This window comes from Gasterosteus aculeatus, chromosome 9, assembly GCF_964276395.1.
Source record: "Gasterosteus aculeatus chromosome 9, fGasAcu3.hap1.1, whole genome shotgun sequence".
NCBI classification, from domain to species: Eukaryota; Metazoa; Chordata; class Actinopteri; order Perciformes; family Gasterosteidae; genus Gasterosteus; species Gasterosteus aculeatus.
Window position 1 is genome coordinate 11273053 of NC_135696.1, and position 21485 is coordinate 11294537.

The window sequence follows — 21485 nt, forward strand, 5'->3', positions numbered from 1 at the left end:
TGATCGTCGCGCGCGTGTCCGGTTGACGGTTCGGTAAACACGTGGCTGCGCCTTTAAGACCGCGAGGCCGCGTACACATGAGGAAGTGAACACTACCGGATTTCGCTTCCCTCTGTAAACTTGTATTTATATACACAACGTTGCTCTTTGCGTCGGAAAGGGGAACTTGCAGCTGCCGAGAGCCGAACCGACGCAGCGACACCGGAGGGCGTCTCGTGTTACCGCGAAGCAACACGGTAAGTAACCGGTGTGGAAGCAGCGGCTCGTTATCGCGTTAATGGTTCTTACGTCAAACTAGAATGCAGTTTAACTCCGATCAGAGGACGACTTCAAATGGGTGTTTAAACGTGTCTAAACGTGTCATTGTCACGTTGAGTGACGTTTAAATACGAGATCAGTCGGAGGTTTATTCCAATAAAAGTTAATTAAACGGGAATCTTAAGTAGTTTGTTTTAAAGGTAATACCGGGGAAAAGAGCTACAACTACGTACAATGAACACTTGAGGAAAACTAAATGCTTAAATTGAAGATGCACCTAGTTTAAGGGTTCTTGTTGACTTCATAGTTTGTGGAACGCGTTGGTGTGGCCTTCGTTATGAATTTACAGCAATTACAATTTACAAACACATCGTGATGAAGTCCTATTGTCAAGCATCATGTCTTTGTCTAAATTACCAAAATGTTCATCTAAGTTAATACGATTTCTGCTCCTACCTCAAGGTAGTTCAATCCAAAATGATTTCACTTTAAACTGTTTAGCTCATTTTGCACTGAGGTTTTTGGTTAAATAGGAACATTTTTAATACTTTGGATTTACAGTGTGTTTAATTATACAGGGCTATAACAAAATACACTTTATAGGTTTTAGACGCTAGCAAAGTTTGTACGGTCGTAGTGAGAAAAGGGAAGTAAATCTGACTTCTGAGTGATGACATGGAAGGTTAATTCATTGTTATTTTACATATATTTATGTATATATATATATATATATATATATATAAAAAAGATTACCCAAAATAAAAATAAGAAAAATTAAAGGTTCCCGAATTTAATTATGTTGATAGTTTAGATTTATCCAGCCTGAGATTTTGTCTCAACTTTATAATGTGACCTGTAAAAACTGAAAACATTTTTTGTTTTTAAGATATTTGAGCCTTTACAGAAATAATGTTACAACGTTGTTTTGTCAGTGGGCTCATAAACCCGTGTGCTACTCCGTTTTGTCACTAGATGGATGCAGAAGATCAAGACGCGTTGGTCAGGGACGCTGATCAGCCTGTAGAACCTCCCAATGGCGTCATAAATGAACTGCTGAACGTGGGACAAGACGACAAACTGCAAGGCCAGGTAACTCCCCACCGTCTCATTATAAGTGTAGTCCCGTCTCTGTGATCCTCAGGTTTCCATTGAAAGAGACTCACTTCTTCTTTTTTGAGTACGATAACATTTTCTATTCAAACAACTGCAGAAATGTGTATTCCTTTTCTTTCCTCAGATGGAGGAGTTCCTCGGCCCGCAGGCAGAGTACAACGAGGATGAGGAGGAGAGGAAGTACTACCGGAGGAAGAGGCTCGGTGTCATCAAGAATGTGCTCGCAGCCAGTGTTGGAGCCATGATTGTGTACAGTGTGTACATGGGTGAGTCTGATTGTAGCAAACACACTAAAATGGACACAGAAAGACTATGTTCTCTTTAAATCTACTTTTGTCCGTGCGCATGCTACGTCAAAGGCCTACTGCAGATGCAGCTGATCCTCCATTATGACATGACCTACCGCGAGGTGAAGTACAGCAACCTCGGGCTGGAGGACATCGATCGCAAGATGCTGATGGGCATCAATGTAACTCCCATCATGGGCCTGCTGTACACCCCTGTACTTATTAGGTACACACACGCACACGCGTGTCCTTGCTCTGCCTGCGCGTACTCTATGATAATGACGACTACATTTGCTACTATCGCTCTGTGAAGGTTTTTAGGCACAAAGTGGATGATGTTCCTGGCTTCGGGAATCTACGCGCTCTTCGTCTCGACCAATTACTGGGAGCGGTACTACACCTTGGTTCCATCCGCCGTGGCCATCGGCGTGGCCATTGTGCCGCTCTGGGCCTCGCTGGGGAATTATATCACAAGGTGAGAGACGGGCCGTGACAGGCTGCCTGCGTAAAGATGTTTCCTGAGAGGCGGAAGCTTGAACCGCAACACGTCAGAGAACACGGAGCTCACTGAAGGGGAACCAGTCCCAGATCGCCGCTCCTACCGTCACCGCAACAACATTACCTGAATTACAACTTCCCCTTCTCGATGGTTTCTCATCTTATAACGCCTAAAGATTACTTATTGACCCGCAATCTAAACATAACCATTGATATTGACCATGTCTAACAACTATCAATGCTTTAAAACAGACTATGGGATCTAACAGATCTTACAAAAATGATTATTTGGGTACTCTTATCCCCACCAATTATCAGCAATTTCAGTTTGAGATATTTGTTTCAAACTAAAAATACTTTTTTTTCCAAATTCTTGAGTGTAGTTTTTTTAAAATCGTCATGACAAATGAGAGATTGTTGTCTCAAAACATACTTTGTTAGTCGGCCAATCTATGCAATGCTAAAATCAACAGTTAACCCAGTTTTATTTTATTTTGCAAAGCCCTGTTTTATTTCTGATACAAACAAAATTCCTTCAAGACAAACTGTTTATTTTCCTTTATTTTTTTAAGTATAGGAGCGATTGCAAACATTGGAACTTGGGTGGGATCGCATAAGTATAAACGCAGAGGAGAGGTCAGGTGATTTCCGTGTGCTTATAGCGAAAGCACGGCTGAATCTCTCCCCATCCATCCGGACTTTAAACCAACCCCTCGTGGTCCCGTGCGTCGGCTTTATTGAACGCACAGTGAACTTATTCTCTCACTCAAACACATGCAGGATGGCGCAGCAGTACTACGAGTACGTCAACTACAAGGAAGACCACGTGCAGGAGCAGAAGAAGCTCCCCAAGGGAGCGTGCCACAAATACATCATCGTCTTCCAGTCGGTCTTCTACATCGTCTTCCACGTGAGTCTCGAATCATTTCGTGTCTTCGTGCCGCGTTTGACGTCGGGTAATGAGTTTGCACGACAATAATGAGGACGATCCCTGTCTTCTGTCTTTTCCTCGCCAGCTGAGTTTTGTCTTCGCGCAGTTCCCCATGCGCTTCGTCCTCAACGGCACCCTGCACGATGACGAGCACGTTCTCTATAATGTCCACTCCTGCGGTAACGACACATGTCACTTCACCTCCACCAGTGAACCATTACATACAAATGACTGCGAGACGACCATTTATAAGGATTCAATTATTTTGTCCAATGTCACAAACTTAGCAAGAGTTACAGATATTATGCTTAGATACTTTCTTATAGAGTTAGATGAGATGGATTCCACTCTTAGCTGGTTTCTAAACCACTTTCCGGAGGTATAAGAAGAAGAAGAAAAAAAATCCACCTTCCAGCGTCTCTATTGTACCTCTAGTCGACAGGCAAAGATCCGCTCGCCGACACGGTGTCCAGCTTCGCATTTACCGTACAAACCCGAGAATAGTGTTGATTCTCTTATCTAACTCTCCGAAAGAAGGTACATGTGCAGTTTCTTTTCACTCATTATTCTGAATGTTCTAGCTTCAGCCTGGATCACTAGCTGGTGAACGTTGCGGTCATCTGGAATCAGATGTTTGTTTCTTTGGAGTTTGTGAAAACTTGCTGTGGGAACCAGGCTGGTCTTTGAGCTTATGTATATTATTTGATTTACAAGTTGTCTCGTTTTGCATTTTAGTTGAGTGAGTAAAAACACATTTTATCTTCAAATCCTTTCGGCAAAAATAGCAACACTCGTTCCCAGACACATTGAGGCCACACCATCACGACTCATCTCTGCCTGCTGTAGTGTGCTTACAGCTCTTCGCTGTTCAGCGCCAGGTCACGTGTTTCTTTGCTCTAGTCCATCCAATTGCACGCAGAGGCATTTTTCGCCCATTGATGAAGCCCCTTAGAAAGCTGAAATGGACTCTGATGTTCAACAGTTTGCTTGGGGAGTTCGTTCAGGCGATGTGGGAACTGAAACAGAGCCAACCGCCTCTAAAGGCGATAATTGATCTTATTCTGCTCAAATAACCAAACATCAACTAATGTCGCTTTACATGTTTAACTTTTTTATTTCTTAATGTATGATAAAATGTCGCATTGTATTACTCTTTAGAGAAGAGAGCACAAACTTCAGTGTTCACCCTCTCGCAGGCCATGTGTTAGGCTAGCATGCACCGTAAGTTTCATCAAAGATACGAAATGCTGAAGGAAACTCGAGAGGGCCTCACAAAGCTGAAAGGAACACTTCTGCTAAACTAAACTGTCTCACCTCTGGCCAAGTCACTTCCTTTTTTATTGTAAACACCAATAGGGGGAGAGACCACTGTACAGATGTTGCTATTGCCAGCGGGTCTTTGGACAGACGTTGAGTGTCTGAAACTGCTTGCACGCTTTCTAAAGCAGAAATGACATGTGGCGGTGTATTGCCTTCTGGTACCGCCGCGTCGCGTCCTTGTGGTTGATCCGTTCTCTTCCCCTGACAGGAGCAAACATTAGTGGGGTGATCCCCGGCTTCAACACCACTGTGCTGAAGAACCTGCCTCGCTCCATGCTGCTCATCCACGTGGAGAGTGTCCTCATGGGCTTCGCCTTCCTCGCCATGGTCATCGTAAGTTCCAAACGGCCCGGCGGGATTTGGCCCTCGTAGCACTTTAGACGACCGGTGTGAGGAATGGGTTGTCGTACCGTAAAGTTGCCTTTTAGATTGACCAATATATTTATTGCTCTATTTATTGGAGTTCATCTCGTCTGGAAAGCAAAGCATGCATCATGCATCATTCCTAATCAATCAAAACTAAACGATGTCTTTTCGCTGTTGCCCACAGTTCCTTGCGCTCTGTGGAGCCGCCTACCGCCCGACGGAGGAAATCGACCTGCGCAGTATTGGCTGGGGAAACATCTTCCAGCTGCCTTTCAAACACCTTCGAGATTACCGCCTGCGACTGCTCTGCCCCTTCTTCATCTACAGCGGCTTTGAAATGTTGTTTGCTGTCACAGGATTTTCCCTGGTAGAGGACCGCGGCTGTCACTTACCAATCAGGAAGAGTAGAACATATACGTATTTCATCTCATTTCTTTCTTTCTTTCCCCCTTTCGCAGTCCTATGGCGTCTGTGTTTTGGGCCTGAGGAAGCTGTGGCTCCTCATCATGGTCTATGGCCTCTCCTGCTCCGTCTTCTCCTCCCTCTCCCTCTGCCTGCTGCGCCTCCCGCGCTGGGTGTGTCTGATGGGCGGCGCGGCTGTGCACGCGGTGCTGCTGGTGGTGCTCCTGGTGTTCTCTCCACCTCCTAAGAGCCCAGAGTATCTGGGCGCCCTGCTGGTGATCTCTGTGCTGTGGGGACTCGGCACAGCGCTGAACAAGACGGGCGTCAGCAGTGAGTGGCGGTCGAGGCGTCTGTAGATGCGACTCCTCAGTTCCTACATGACACGTGTCTCCTCTCTGTGTGTGTGTGTGTGTGTGTGTGTGTGTGTGTGTGTGTGTGTGTGTGTGTGTGTGTGTGTGTGTGTGTGTGTGTGTGTGTGTGTGTGTGTGTGTGTGTGTGTGTGTGTGTGTGTGTGTGTGTGTGTGTCAGCTCTGCTCGGTATGCTCTACGCTGAGGAGAAAGAGCGGCTGGACTTTGTCTTCACCATCTATCACTGGTGGCAGGCCATCGCCATCTTCATCGTCTACCTGTGGTCCCACCTGCCAATGAGGGTACGCTGTGTGTGGGTTCAGAAAACTTTGAAAGTGTGTCTGTGTCTCGGGTAAAAAAACAAAAAAAAACCTCGAAGAAAAGACTGTTCGTTTGGATTTACATTTTTAAAGGAAATGTTCCTACTTATAACTTTATTCTCTTATTACTACTGTCACTCCTCCTCAGGCGAAACTCTCCATCCTGTTGGCCACTTTATTGGTGGCCTGCTGCTGTTATTGGGTGATGGAGCGTCGGCTCGCCCGTAAAGTGCCTTACAGGCTGCCTCGCATCCCGCGGCCGCGGCACAAGGTGAGCTCATGACGCCTGATTCATAGTATCAGTTGAAGGGCAGCGGTCACAGGCCCAGGAGACGTACAGCAGAATACTAGTAATGTGATGTAACGTCCAGAATCACAATGTTCTGTGTCCGTTCGGAAATGTTTTTTATCATATATCTTATTTCAACTTTCTGTAGCCTTTATATTTCAATCAAAGCTTATAAGTGTCGTCTTTTTTTCTTCTGTTTACATCATTTGAATGTTTTATATTAATTTGCTGAGGGGAGAAAGTTTCTGTTTGCTCACCTTGGATCTTGATTTAAGACGTCTAATCATGGTTTTCTTACATCACATATAGTTTAGAGCCAATCACGGTCAAATATGCAATACAAATTGGATGTTGAAATATAAAACCTACGTACACTGAAAATAGATGAAAGTAATAAAATAACATGTGCTTATTTATAGCTGCATTAATAACGGATAAGGCTGTCAAATATATTTTGCATGTGGGAAAAAGTCAAGTTACAGTTTCTATAACTGTCAACTTGCCACTTGTTATGATAATAACAAGCAGAACTAAGTTTTATGTGTTGCATTATACACCTTTTAAAGGCTACTGTGTTTTACAGTCGTTTGACAGTCTAATGCAACGGCCCTACAGTAAATACTTCAGGAACGTTAAATGTTTATGTTGAAACTTTTGAAAGATGTGTTCATACAACTGTATCATCCTTTTTGGAGGCGCTAGTCTGTTAAACTGTATTCTGTTATACATGTTTTCCTACTCTAATTGATATAATTGAGGTGCACACAATATTAAAATCGCATCCAAAAGCAACATTCAGTTTATCAACAGCGGAGCAGTACAAGCGTCATGAAAGGAGGACCTTATAGGAGGAGGAAGCATCATGATCGCAGGCCTCAATATGCTTGTATATGTTTCGTTTGGCCTTGAAAGTGTGTATTCTACGTGCTGTTTCTTTTTGATTTTGGAATGAATCTTATTACAACCACAGCTCATTGTTAAATGTCTTACTGGTGACTAAAAGTGAAAAAAACCTTCAAAAAACCTCAGTCTAATTAGTATTTTATGTGTGCAGGTTAAAGGTTACCGCTACCTTGAGGAGGACAACTCAGATGAGTCGGACTCTGAGAGAAGTGAGGATGATGACAAAGAGGAGGAGGAGGAGGAGGACGAAGAGCATGTGGCGGAGGAGATGGGAGCAGAGGACAGGAGGGAAGAAGGCCAAGACGATGGGGTCCAGGGAGTTGACTCACCCGAAGCCAGGAGGAGAGGGGCCGAGGGCCACAGACGGGAGGACGCCCATGTGAAGGACGGAGTGAGGGAAGAGCGGGAGGGAGGATGAGAGAGGAGACAAAGGACAATGAACGAGGGAAGTTTTTGGACTGATTAAAGGATTTCTTTTCTGGCACAAGCGTTGATAAATGAGTTATGAGTAATTATCCATTCCACTATAATTACAACAGTGATTCAGAAGATACGGTCCACAATTTGTAAGTGCTATATTTATATTCAACAATAGGTATATCCATTTTAAAAGGGATAAACTGCTCACTGGATTGAAAAAATAAAATAACTGCAACACTTTTGTTGTGGCAGCTGTTCTAATCATAGAGGTCACAGCAGCGGCTTTATCAAGAAAAAAACTTTCTCTTCAAACACAATTGAGTTTCATTTTAATTAAACTTCACTAAAAAGAAACCTCAAAGCAACAGAAAAGGGAATGAGGTATTGATTTTCTTAGCGTGTCCTGAGCGTGAGGTGCGTTTGGATGGAGTCATATTTAGCCTGCTGGACGTGAGACACATAAGTAGTCTTTGCCACTTCCAACAACTATTTCAACTTGCTCTGGGTGGAATCCCACCTGACTTTTCAATCAACCAATGTCAATGCTGCTTGATTTGTATTTTATGTGTGCAGGTTTCCTGATTTCCCTGATGTTGCATTGTTACCTGTTCATTTATGTAATGTCATTTTACTGACTTAAACAGTGTGGAACCTGAAAATATGTTGTGCTTCTCTTGATTACACCTGTACATTCAACTAAAGATGGTGTTGAAGTTAACAGCTGGTGGGCAGTGTGACGTCTACTTAACGCTCATCGCCATGGAAACTTTAAAGTAAGGCCAAAACAAAGAATAGCTAGACTTAATTAGTTTCATTTCAATTTCGTTGCTGTTAATAATGTGACACATCTACACACCCACATATGTATAAATACAGAGCAATTTAGTGAATAAAGGAGTTCCTTTTACTTATGTTATTACTAATCCAATTACTGAGAGTATCTTGAAAGAACTCATTTCAAACTAAAAGTAATTTATTCTGTTAAAAAAAACGATCCTCAGAAATACATTTTATAAAACTTCAGTTTGCAGTTTTGAATGAATGCTGTAATAACCTTAAACATTGGGTTATTACAGACACGTTTAATTGTCCTAACCCATCATGTTTTAGTGTATGGTTGAACTGGATACACCTTGGTGGTGTATTGGGTGTATTTTGAATTTAAACATAGTACTGGCATTCTTTCTGCACACATGCACTCACACAGAAATAACCGAAAGGACTTCTCAGGTTTTCAATCTGTGCTTTATTTCATTTGCCTTTAAGCAAAATGAGTCTTAACACAAGAGTGTTTATGAGCCGGGATAAAGAGGCAGCTGCTACGTCACCAACAGTTTGTGTTGCAGTTGCGGTCCTGACCGATGAAGCCTTAAACTCCGAACCGAACCCCGAGTTCAGCCGTCAACAGTCAGGCCCCTGAAGCGCAGCGACCAGGTTTTAGCCCGAGCCGTTACTGTTGCCAGTTCCCATCGGTTGCTTCTCAGTGCCTGATGCGTCTGATGGACTGGATCTTTGGAGTCTGGCAATGGGAGCCCCAGTTCCTCCAGTGCTGGTAGTCTCCGCTGTGCCTCTGGCACTCCATGATGTACTGCTGGCCTCTGTAGCCCGGGTACTCATAGCACACAAAGCTGAAGGAGGAGGTGGGTAAGAAGTAAGAAGACCGGAATTACATTTCTTTCCTCATTACATAAAGATTTCTCCAGGTTGAATGTGTGGATTATATTCAGATATCAAACTATTTCTAGACATGCACTGAGTAAAACATTTTTTTGTAACGAATAATACGTACTGGGGTCTTTATTTTTGTATTACTGTTTCCTTAGTTTCCTGTTATTCATCAGCCAACGTGATGACAGGATGTTGGGATGAAAAATGACACTTTGAACACCCACAGAAATTTCAAGACGGATCCTACTAATTACTTAGTACTGATGTACTTTTCTCCCGTTATGTCCCTTTTCTGCTTCTCCTTTGAATCTTTAAAGCCCTCTGAAATCCCGTTGTGATAATGAACAACTAGACAGTGTTGGCGATGAAGCTCTGACTTACGCGCCACACTGCACGTGCATGGAGCCCACCTCCGGCGTGAACCAGCCCATGGCCCTCAGGGAGGGGTAGTCATCGCACAGCTCCGTGCTGCGGCCCGTGAAGTTCTCCCTCTCGAAGATCATCATACGACTGCTGTGGTGAGACTGTGGACGGGAGGGCGACAGAGTGCGTCGTGTTAGGCCACCTTCCCACCTTCCTTCTGTCACTCACTACCCTCTCTTTTTCATTTGCACTTTCTTTGCTCTCTCTCTCTCTCTCTCTCTCTCTCTCTCTCTCTCTCTCTCTCCTCTGCGGGCACTCACAGCGCAGTAGATGGGACGAAGGGACATGAAGCGCTCGTTGTGGTAGGACAAGGAGCCACTGTAGGCCTCCCAGTTGGGGTACTCGCCCCTCTCCAGGACGAACTGCTGGCCCTGGAAGTCGTGGTGCTCGAATCCCACCCAACTGGATACATGGAGAAATTGTCAGATGGGTGGAGGGGAAATTATAAGAAGACAGTCTGAACAAAAGACAGACACGTGACATTGGACGGGGGGAGAGAAGTACCCAGTTGGTCACTTTCCGTTTTTATGTTCCTTTAGCGATTGTATTTTTCTTTTATCAGTCTAAAAATAGTGCAGTTGCAATCTAATCAGTTCTATCGATATCGATAACGAAGGTAAAGTTGATGAAATGCAATTAATACTCTGTAACAAGAAGCAATTAATCGTGAAATCATCACTGAAGATTCTAAATTGACCGTAACTAATTCCATTAAGTGATTATGTTTAAATACATTCCAATTATTATGTCTGACGTTGTGTCAACCGGATTAATTCTCCCCCCTGCTGGTAAAGAAGTATTCAGAGGCTTAAGGATTGAAGTTAATTTCCAGTTTGAAAACGGTGCCATAGAAAGAGTAACATGGGCCGTATGTGTACTAATAGTTCATTTTTTTGTAGTCCCAATTGGAAGTTCTCTGATCGTTCAAGAATGTCCAAAAATACAGCGTGCCTTTCACCGGAGAAATCAGGACATTTTCTTCTGCATACACTGAGAAATATGGCCTCGCGTGGCCTTAAACGATCCACTGCTGACCAATGATCGCTATTACCACCGCTAAGGCTCGATTTCCAGCTGTGAATCGTCCTCAAAGTGAAACCCTCGCAGGGTAAATTGCTTTCAGGCTGACCCCCCCCCGTGTCGACTCGTCGGTTGACGGTAATTAGTCTTTTCTCAGCGTTCCATCTGTAAAAGGCAGCAAGACGACCTCCCGCTTCTGCGTGTGATGTGTTCTATCTGCCGCCTAGCAGACACACACACACACACACACACACACACACACACACACACACACACACACACACACACACTTACATAAACGACACACGCAAGCACACAGTCAGTCAGTCAGCTGTCCACAGAGATGTGCAGGCGTACAGGCTGTGTGACTCACGCTCCACTCTCCACTCGGATGGAGCGGATGTTGTCCAGGCCACAGTTGTGGATGTTGCAGCACTCGGAGGTGAACTCCAGACACTTGCCCTGGAAATGCTCCTGCTCAAACACAGTCACCTGCACAGAGGGGAAGACAGTGGGAGGCATGAGCGTGTGGACTGTGTGTGTGTGTGTGTGTGTGTGTGTGTGTGTGTGTGTGTGTGTGTGTGTGTGTGCGTGTGTGTGGGTTCACCTTAAAGAAAGGGGCTGTATCCATGCTTGGGAAGTACATGGATGAGGTCATGTGGGTTTTAGTAAATCGATTCATTTCTAAAGAAAAACAAAGTTCATAGATTTGAGAAAGCGTAACGTAGTAATGCATTAATACTGGCAAAACAAGAGCATTGTTCTTATATACACTTGAATTTGAATACTTCTCATTCGCTTTAACTAACAGTATACTACTCTATGAATTAAAACGAGTTTCCATCCAACTTGTTGTGCAGCCAACAGGTTCTTGGAGACCGATCAACCAAATATCTGGTGTAAGTTGGGACCCGCTTACCTGGATCCGCTCTCCTCGCGTTACTCCCACTTCAATCCTCTCTACGTGGACTTTTGTCTGGACCTGGCGCTGCTGTTTTATACCGGCGACCCAGCGTGTTGCGTATACGTGCGTGTGATGTAAACTGGACCAATTTGTAAAGACACGCGGAATTCAGAACAAGACATCCGGTTGGGGGGGTCTTCATAATTAACTGCGTGACACCTGTAGAGTGTGAGTTTTAAAATGTAAAGTATAGATATTGTTGTCTAAATCATTTATGATTCATATACATGTTTAAGTTGCCGTCTGATTCGGGGAATAAGTGACAGTTTACAAGCAGGGATATTAAGTGATGATGATACACGTTGGATTAAAGCCAAACGATGGGAGTCCGATTTTTACAGATTTAAGGTACAAACACATAAATATGCCTAAAAGACTTAAGTGCACAATACATAAATACATTGGTAAGAGATCGTTGGTTGGGTCCTGATTCTGAGTCTGCTTTAAAACCATTCATGCTTTTATTTTGAAGGCAGTGGTAAACAGCGCTGTAGCGTTTGTATCCCTAAACGTGACCAGCTTGACTCAGGTGAGCGTTGACCTCTCGTGCGCTCCTCGGCGCTCGCGTTTGTGCGTCGAAAACAGTTTGTGCGCTCTCACGCGCGGGCGCGTGCCCGCGATCAGTTCACCTAGGTCTCTCTCCCTCTCTCTCTCTCTCTCTCTCTCTCTCTCTCTCTCTCTCTCTCTCCCTCTCTGTCTCTCTCTCTTTGTGACCCTCTGCAGCCTGTCCACTCAGCAGATCGCACACAACGCCTGCACAGAGGTGAGGCTGGGGAATGCGGCTCCGTTGTTGGTGTATTCGTGTAGGTCAGCAGTGCCCCCGTATAGGGCAACAATGGCCCACGGCTATAGGCACAGAATGTGGATTTGGAGCCGCCTGCTCCTGCATTGGCTCCCAAAACGGCGAGGAAACTGGCAAAGAGGAATTCAACAAATGATGATGGTTATTATTGACGGAGAAGTTATAGTGATGTCCTCGTACAATTAAAACATAGCTGAGGGGAATGTTTAAAACAAACAAACACGGAGGCACTGGAAATGAAAATGTCTTCCGTGGCTATGTGGTTAGTGTCAGTTTGTGAGGCTGGACCTCCGTCACAACAGGGCAAATTTTGCAATGATGTTGATTTAATGAAGCCGCCCCGCCCGTCCCCTTTAGTCATTCACTTCGCACAGTGGGCCACAGTTGCCACAGCAACATCCCTCCTCTGGTCCTCTGTCCTGGACATTTAATCTAGCGAGCCCATCGTGGCCTCAACATGTTCACCGTCACGCACACAAAGACCGACAAAGATCCACTCTCACATCGTGGTCTCCATCAACATCACAACACAATTGTTGTTACAAATGTTTAATAACGTAAATGAAGGAATATATATATAGTGGTGTATACTGTCTTAGATAAATTGCCAAACCTGCCGTTTTCAGGTGGTACATGTCGATGTTTTGTCACTATTTGAAGCATTGAGCACTAATAAGGTCGTCATCTCACAGAGGAAGTTTAGTTCATGAACCTAAGGTGGATGTACATCATTATCAGCTGGAGGACACTCAGGATGCTGCACTTGACTTTTTGAGAAATTGCTCTTAGCCAAACCTACAATTCAAATATAAACTTTGTGAGCTTCCTGAAAATATCCCCCTTTACTTCACAAAGACACGCAGCATACGAGGAGGCAACACTGACACAGTCGTTATATTTACGTTTTTTTAGTATCATAAATAGATGCTTTGCTATAAAAAAGATGTAGTAGCAGTCTCACGTGAGGGGGACATGAAAAAATGAGAGGCTGGATAGTTTAATATGATACATATTTGCCAAAAGGGGTTAAAATGTGTTCGTTCATTCAACTTAAGTTCATGGTTTTTCCCTTTAAATGTTGTTTTGCTCAGTCCTTCTTGTCCAGCTGAATTGGTAAATAGTTGTGTTTCTAACATAAGATGTAAGGCAGGCCTGTATATAAACCTTTTTTGAATTTAGAACCTTTATTGAATTTAAATATGTATTGTCCACATGCGAAGTACATCAGCCAGACTACATTGACTACATTGAACAAAAGGCTCTTTTTATTAGTGCACATTAAACAAGGTCATTCTTGGCTGTAGGTCTTTCTTTAGCATCAGTCTCGTTATGTTCCTCTCATGTTTAAAGCTGTGACCTGGTGCGAATGTTTTTTATTGGCTGCATAAGTTCTCACGCCACAATGTGTGCTATCTTTTGCTAAACTATTTTATGTTTCTTTACAATAAGAGTTAACATACAACAATTTATTTTGCACTTCACTCGTTTATGCATTTCCGTATCGGACGCTGTTGGACGCTTCCTGCCTTGGTCTTCTTCTTCTTGTCCTTCGTGTGACTCGAGCCGTCCCGCCGTCACGGAGAGCAAAGTGCACACGGTTTACCTCGAGATCTCGTCTGCTGAGGAGCCGCATCCCGTATTTCCTTCCCGACGTCATCAGCACGCAGGAAAACCTTGAAGCGACCTTGTCTGTGTAGATTGGTTCGGAGTTACCGGCTCGCTTTCTCCCCCGCGTGATTTTTGTGAATAAGGGACCTTAAGGACTAACGCCCACCGCAGTATTTTCACCCACGCAAGGAGGGAAATGCAGAGGGCTGTGATTTAATAGCATCTTCCCACAGTGATGAAGAGCCGTGGACGCTCGGAACCTCTTCGCTGACCAAGATTTGGAATAGCGCGGTTATTGCTTCTCACAGCTTATTGCTTTTCCTGTTATTGTTTGTCCCAGTGCCTCTTTATTACACCTGTGATGGGACTTGGAGTGAATTATTTTGTAACTCTTTACCTGGTCAGCTAAGCTGTCATTATTATGGCTCTGTATGTTCTCACGTTATGGATCTACGACATGAAGAAAATGATTTTGTCAGCCAAATACACATTCATTTGTCACATTTGCTTCCTCATATTCTCCTCCTATTTCAACCCATGTCTCCCTGCCTCTCTTTCTACCCCGCTGTCTCTCTCTCTCTCTTTGATGATGGGGGTGTTTCTATTCTGTGGGGGCTGTGAGCTCAGCGAGTTTGTTTCTGTGCCTATAATCCCCCTCTCTCTGGGCGCCAGCATATAAAAGCGACCCGGGGGGCTTGTCGCACCCTCACACAGACCACCAGTCTCAGCCCAGAATCTGCACCTTCACGCACACACTGCACAGGTAGGACAGTGGACAAACATCACACAGAGTGAGAAGAGACAAAGAAGGAGGGCGGTAGGGAGCAATGTGATGCAATACCTTGTTATGTAAAAAGTCGTAGTGATGTTTTAGATCAAGATATAAAAGTCAAACAGCCGTAATTTCTTTTTGCACAAACTGAATCTACAGTTTATTCTGGCTGTACGCTCAGAATAAACGTGATTTATCTTTAAACCAATAGTTGCATTATCTGGTGGATCCTGATCCTTTTTTTAAATTTATTTTTTTGCAGGATTATCTTTTGGACTTTATTTTGTTAATGTATGTTGATGTAAGAATTTTGACATTTTATGCTATAAGCGTAAAGCAGTGCCAAGTGACAGGATAGTAACGTGTGTAGGAAAACCTGCATTCAGCTGTGTTTGGTTTTGTTAAACTGATTAGGTGTCAGGTTCAGGAAAGAGGTAAGGTGTTATAATTAGTCTCCTAGTAAAGGAGAAAGCATCAATCAAAATTAAAAAGAAAACTAACGTTACTCCACATACTTATCGTTTTCATGCAGTCCCTTCATGTCACAGCTTTTTGAGAATGATTTAAAGCATCTTCTTTTCACAGTCAATATGTCTGCTGGAGGAGAGAAATCCAAGTCTGCTTCCCAGACTGATGGGAAGGCAGCTCACAACAAGATGTCTGATCCGGGCATGATGGCTCACAAGGTACTAACACACACACGTATAGAGCAGATGATCAAACGTCTGCAGATTTCCCATACAGTCTTTTTCCCTCAGTGTGAAGCGGGTGGCCTCACACTGACAGTTTACCTTCAGGCGCATGTCTTTTATCACAATCAGCTAGTTCCTACAGCTCAGTGAGGGGGCGGCCGACTACTGAACCGGACAGAAGAAATGACCATGTTAGGCCTGTGGAGAAAGCTGTCAACGCTCCAGTTTACCTCACCGTTATTTAGTTCACCGCAGTCTCCCGATGCAGTTTCTACTCTCCTTAAATGTTTTAATTCTGAAACCCCCTTTTTCACTCTCACACTCTTTACTTTACTACCAACCGTCCAGATGTGTGTGTATGACCAGGAGAACTTCCAGGGCCGCTGCATCGAGATCAACGGCGAGTGTATGAACGTGTGTGACATGGGAATGGACAGGGTGCGCTCTCTGCGCGTTTCCTGCGGACCGTAAGTAGCCTGTGCACGTGCAGCTTGCAAGCACACGCCCACCTGAATGTAGTGATGCTGCAGCCAACCCCCACACTCCTCTGAGCACGGAGCAGGCAATTTGAAAATTGCTCCCAACCATTATATGACATTTCACACTTCACATTTTTAGGGATGAACCCGAGGCTTTTATCCTTAATGGTTTGCAGCAGTGACAATGCAGCATGAAGCACGAATAACGAAAAAACTGTTGTGTTTCAATGTGGACCAATAGCCACAAAACAACAATTAAGTAGATGAGGAAGGCGAGTGGAAAAAAACGAGGAGAAAGCTTACAGTTTAGTAGTACTCTTCATTATGAGTAGAAATATCCTTGTGTAAATTCAGTGGACCTTTAAAAGTCAATACCACCATAGGGCATCAGACCTGGTTCATGATCTTCCTTCCCTCTCATCCATGGCACCTTCCCTCCCATCCTCAGCTTCGTGGGCTTCGAACAGATGAACTTCTGCGGAGAGATGTTCATCCTGGAGAAGGGCGAGTATCCCCGCTGGGACTCCTGGAGCAACTGTCAGAAGAACGACTACCTGCTGTCCTTCAGGCCAGTCCGCATGGTAAAAAAACCTGTTTTTAACAAGTGGTGTTACTTTGTAAACTTCTACCACATTGTCTTTCTCCCCTTAGCACATCCCCCATCTTTCTCTTTCCACAAATATTCCTCCAGGACCCTGAGAAGCACAAGATCTGCCTGCATGAGGTTGGAGAGTTCAAGGGCCGTAAAATGGAGATTATGGACGATGACGTCCCCAGCTTGTTTTCCTATGGTTTTACCGACAGAGTGGGAAGCATCATGGTCAGCTGTGGAACGTGAGTAATGTGGCAGCACGGGACAAACATTTTCTTGGACAAAAAGTTGACGTTTTTTCAAAATACGTTTTCTAGCTTCATTGCTCAGACCTCTTAGTTGAGATTAAATACACTGCGAGCAGGCTACCTGTTCTGCAGAACCCGGCTTTCGCAAACGGCTACATAAGAAAGTCTAGCGGGATGTGCCGCTGCATGTGTCACGGCATCGTGTCTCTCAAACTGCAATCTATTTACGAGAGATGGAGGTCAGAAATAGACTTTTTGTGTCACCAACGTCTCAGCCCCGTCTGCGCCCTCGGAGGTGTGACAGCAGGCACCGTTTCTTAAATGCTGTGATTACTTCATTCGTTGCGCTCTCAGCCCTCTGAAACATCTGCGATTGGACATCTGACAGCATGACAAAGAGATCGATGTCTTTACTTGCTTGTTTATCCTCCCTCCGCATCTTTCTCTCGCCCTAAACGTTTGTTTTCTCCCCTTGAATCAATTTTCTTTCCTTTCAGATTTCTCATAGAACTTTAAAATCCTTCCCTGCTACTTTGGTGATGTAAATTGTCTTTCTTCCCTCCTCCTTTGCATCCTTCTCTCCTCAGCTGGGTGGGCTACCAGTTTCCCGGCTACCGTGGCAGCCAGTACCTGCTCGAGAAGGGCGAATACAGGCATTTCAACGAGTTTGGCGCCCGCTGCCCCCAGATGCAGTCCATCAGGCGCATTCGTGACATGCAGTGGCACCCACATGGCTGCTACACCATGTCCTCCAAGTGAAATCCGGCGGGGGCGAGAAAGAGAGGGAGCGGAGAGACGGAGGCCGAGGCCGAGGTCGGCCACAGAGACGGAGGGAGGGCAAAGAAAGAGAGGAGGAGGGAGAGGCTGTAATGCTTCCTCCTTCATCCCCCAAATGGCTGTTTGAATGCAGGATAGAGGAAATTATTTGTTGTTATTTTTTGTTTTTGCAACATGGTGATCTAGTGAGCAGTTAAAAAGTTACTCAAAGAGAAGGAGGAGATAATTACACGGGCCGCTGGGACTAGATCTATTAATAAACGCTCTCTCCATGTTTGCTCTCGCTCTCTGTGAGCTCCGCTCTCCCTACTTTCCTCTTTCTCCTCCCCTCACACACAATTCTCTTTCCCACCAACGTCAGCCCTCAGCCAGCCGATTAGAGCATCAACCGGAGGGGGGATTTGTGTGCGTTTGTGTGGTGGGGGAATCTTAGACCAACAAATTCTCCAACAAGAAAAGTATTGGCAAGTATTCTGTGCCGAGATCCTGCTGCCATCAAGCCTAAACCCCAATAAAGCATTTCACATCCTGCTCCACTTGAAACGTCTCATTTACCGGATGTGTCTGTAACATCCATGTCCGAAAATCACATGGTACTTTCGGCTAATTTGTCTAATGGGATGGTCCCTCTACAGGTGTTGGGGAGTACAGAAGATGCTCCTCTGTGAGTCCTGCAGTCGGGAAATTCAGCAGTTTAGATAAAGTGCACACAAGAGACATAATGAATACAATTTAAAAAAAAGAAGAAGTTCAAAACAGGTTTCATAAATATGCAGTAAAAAAAGAGAGATGTTAAAGAGAGCAATGCCCCAAAACCTTTTTCTTCTTCTTCTTCTTTTAAAAAACAAACAAACTCCAATAACTTAAGGAAACCACCAGCACACTGAATTTGGTATTGTTGGAGCACATCTTGAGGTAATCAAAGATTTTCCTCAGTCATCACACGGCATGACCACTCAACACAGTGCTTACTGCAGGGACACAGATTTGACCTCTGCTAATGGAACAATTTGGGCCAACGTTGTTAATGTGTGAAAGACGAACCCTCTCCATCCCCATCGCCGTTCCTAAAACAGTACATTATGCTTTGAAGCGTTCTATGCATGCATAATTTCATGCATTATTTATCTTTCTCACCACAGGGAATATTGATGCGGGTTACGGTCTGCAAACGTCAGCAGCTAAATGTCCGTCACCACGTTTTACCAGTAACACTTTCTTTTTGGATGAAACAATAAAAAGTCGAAAAGGTTGATCAAATATTCAGAAATAGAAAAGTACAATATTAATGGCATGACTCATTTAGGCTTTGTCATTTGGTCGATTACCAATGTGCCGTCTGTGATGACTATCCTTTTATCGAACAGGGCTTTTAAATTGCTGAAAGTGCTTCAAGTAAACCGAATATGGCGAGGCATGTTTCAGTAAACTACATTAGAGTATCACTTAATCATTGTTGGCTCAGTGATGACGCCGACAGTTCAATAATGTAGTTCAATATGTCCTTTCATTGGGTTTTCATCAACTTTCTATTCAAGTAGAGCAAAACATGTAATAGTCCAATAAAGAAAGTCCTGTACACCGTTTCCCAACATCCAAGAGCTGATGTCCAAAAGTCTGATGTCCTGTCAAGTAAAAAACGGATGATTCTGTGTTTGGTGGACGTGGCCAAAGGCGCTTTGACGCAGTGCTTCCCAAACGTTCTCTCTCAGGGCCCCCTTTGAAGACGTAGGAACATTGCAATCCCACCCCCAATTAAAAATAAATGGGTCGTTCTCTCTCTCTCCTCCTCTCTCTGCCTCTTTGCCTGTAACCTGAGCCGACTTGGGGGTCGTGGTTGTGACACAGCGCATGTCGCTGTGTCACAACTCATGTTGCTTTGTTTTTTTTTTCGGTTTTACTTTATTTTAATTTACCGTTGTGTTCAGGTTGGTCGGCCCCACCAGGGGGGTCCCGCCCCTCAGTTTTCGGAACCACTGGCTTAGCGGCAGCAGTAGCCAGTTGTCATTGTTGTGGCACTTTGAAAGATTGGACAAACATGAAAGGTTTCTGTGAATTTTTCAACAAATATGAGCAAAGAAGCCAAAGCCAAAGTTTTGAGTTTGTGATGAGCATTGCAGAAATACAACAAAAGTATATTGCTAGAGCCTGTGCTGGCAGCTTGAAGCTGTTAATAATTGATACTTTTTGCATTTTTAAATGATTGGTTCTGGTTCTGGGTCAATGTTTGAATAATAATGAAGCGTTGTAGCCTTTTGAATTTGATACAGTTCTAATTCATTCCGACTGGCTTCTTCTCCCAATAGCAATTTAGTCTTGAGGTTACAAAATCCTTTATAAAATTGGCCATAACAAACTGCAATATATATTTAGAATCATCTACTGAGTGTCATCATTCCAGTATCATTGCATAGATCCCTCTTTCCCCTCAGCTGATTGGCTGACAGGCCTGGGCTATTTGACCAGGAGAGCTCTCACTCATTACATGAATGAAAATTGCACAGTTGTAAGAGACCTCCCAGATGCAGAGGAGGAAGTTGTAGCATGCAGTCGTAGCCACACTAACATGTAGGAGGAGAAAGCAACAGAAATAACTGAGCCAATAGTAGGAGAACTTCTTCCAGCCGAGAGGCATTATCATTTTGACACTTTTAATTACTCACGGCTTTTTCATTGATCCTCATTTCCTTTATATTTGCATAGGAAATATCCCACATCTCACGTCATACGGGCAAAAAATTCAAGCTACTTGTGCCATAGTTGCTTCTGTAAATGGTGCAAAGGGTTGATGGTGATGCACCATTTCAGCACTTCGCTGATCGTTTGTCCCCCCCGACCTCCTCTCTGAAACACATCTGTGCCTCTGAAGCTGTTGAAGTAGAATTATTTCCATACAGTCCCACAGACATTTCTAAAATGTTCACCTGAGCCCTGTTCCCAAACAAGTGCGGAAAAAGGCACATTTCACCTGTCCCACTGGCGCGCAGCTTGGATCGGTCTATAAATACATTGAGATGAGACTCCTACAAGGTGCTCTGAGCCTTCCAGATAAAAATGGATTGGAGGAGTATTGACGTCAGACGGAACAAACATGCGCATGCTCACTAGTTAACACACACACACATATTGGCCTTCATATGGGAGTAGAAACGCACGCAAGCTGGCACACGCAAATACACACCAGCCGTGTTGCAAGCACTGCCTCTGATGTCATTCTGGGAATTGGGACCGTCTCTGCAGCAGGGCATTATGGGATAGCTTATAAGAACGTAATGACTCCTCTTCTGTAAGTAATGGAAAGAGAGAGGGAGGAGGATGAACACCCCCCCATCCACACTCACACAAAATCCTCTCCACCGTCTCACTCCAAATCCCAGGCTACTCTTCTCACTCCATCAGGCTGCCTGATCCACTTCCCACCGGACTGGTCACCCACCCCTGCTGAAATAAATAGATGGCCCACAAGTGTGTGCTAGCCCTTTTAACTCAACTCAACAACTCAACTCATGTTTCCTAGGAAATCTCTTTGAAGAAGGTTAAGATCGTTCTTGTAATGGAACTGATTTTATGTAACTTTGACTTTCAATTTCCACGGAGACAGAATGTATGACAGTTCATTCACAGTGGAAGCCTGTTGGTGTGGATCTGATGGGAAACATGTAGGGGGCAATGCTCTCTGTGAGGCTTCAAAGTGGAATGAAATGAGATGCCCCATCTGACCCACGCGAGAGCTGCTTTGTGGAGGACCAAACTTGTTGTATGAAAGAGAAAACTGAAAAAAAAACTTTTAGATGAAAATAAATAAATTGCATTTTGAACAAAAAAAATCCCAACAACATTTCCTCATTGACGGAGTGAAAACGATCTGATAATCAAACTTAATTTAGTCAGTATGTACGTGAGCACTAAAAATGATTAAAATGGTGTGTAGCTATTTGAGCGGTATTATGATGACTTATATTGAATATAATGTATGGAGTTTATT

At 44.1% G+C, this 21485-nt stretch overlaps 3 protein-coding genes across 4 annotated transcripts; 2 read left to right on the top strand and 1 right to left on the bottom strand.

The window, feature by feature from the left end:
- Positions 1–49: 49 nt before the first annotated feature.
- On the top strand, positions 50–8114 carry LOC144383383 (protein unc-93 homolog B1-like). The gene is made up of 13 exons (XM_078080568.1): positions 50–236; positions 1231–1347; positions 1496–1637; positions 1731–1884; positions 1972–2133; positions 2937–3066; positions 3173–3266; positions 4616–4740; positions 4958–5140; positions 5232–5505; positions 5704–5825; positions 5992–6114; positions 7187–8114. The coding sequence occupies exons 2-13, from the start codon at positions 1231–1233 to the stop codon at positions 7451–7453; spliced, it is 1893 nt and encodes a 630-aa protein (XP_077936694.1). The 5' UTR covers positions 50–236; the 3' UTR covers positions 7454–8114.
- Positions 8115–8678: 564 nt separating this feature from the next.
- On the bottom strand, positions 8679–11640 carry LOC144383384 (beta-crystallin A1-like). Its single transcript, XM_078080569.1, has 6 exons — positions 11486–11640; positions 11174–11250; positions 10940–11058; positions 9807–9948; positions 9505–9647; positions 8679–9083 (listed from the first exon to the last, which is right to left on the bottom strand). Exons 2-6 carry the CDS (start codon positions 11246–11248, stop codon positions 8936–8938), a joined length of 627 nt encoding a protein of 208 aa, XP_077936695.1. The 5' UTR covers positions 11249–11250; positions 11486–11640; the 3' UTR covers positions 8679–8935.
- Positions 11641–14594: 2954 nt separating this feature from the next.
- On the top strand, positions 14595–18036 carry LOC120825062 (beta-crystallin B1). 2 transcript variants are annotated; one of them, XM_040186408.2, is made up of 6 exons: positions 14595–14703; positions 15298–15398; positions 15753–15871; positions 16332–16464; positions 16575–16717; positions 17311–18036. In XM_040186408.2, the coding sequence occupies exons 2-6, from the start codon at positions 15303–15305 to the stop codon at positions 17480–17482; spliced, it is 663 nt and encodes a 220-aa protein (XP_040042342.1). In that variant the 5' UTR covers positions 14595–14703; positions 15298–15302; the 3' UTR covers positions 17483–18036. The 2 variants fall into 2 exon arrangements, with proteins under 2 accessions (XP_040042342.1, XP_040042343.1); XM_040186409.2 differs by having other exon boundaries at positions 14643–14757.
- Positions 18037–21485: the final 3449 nt, after the last annotated feature.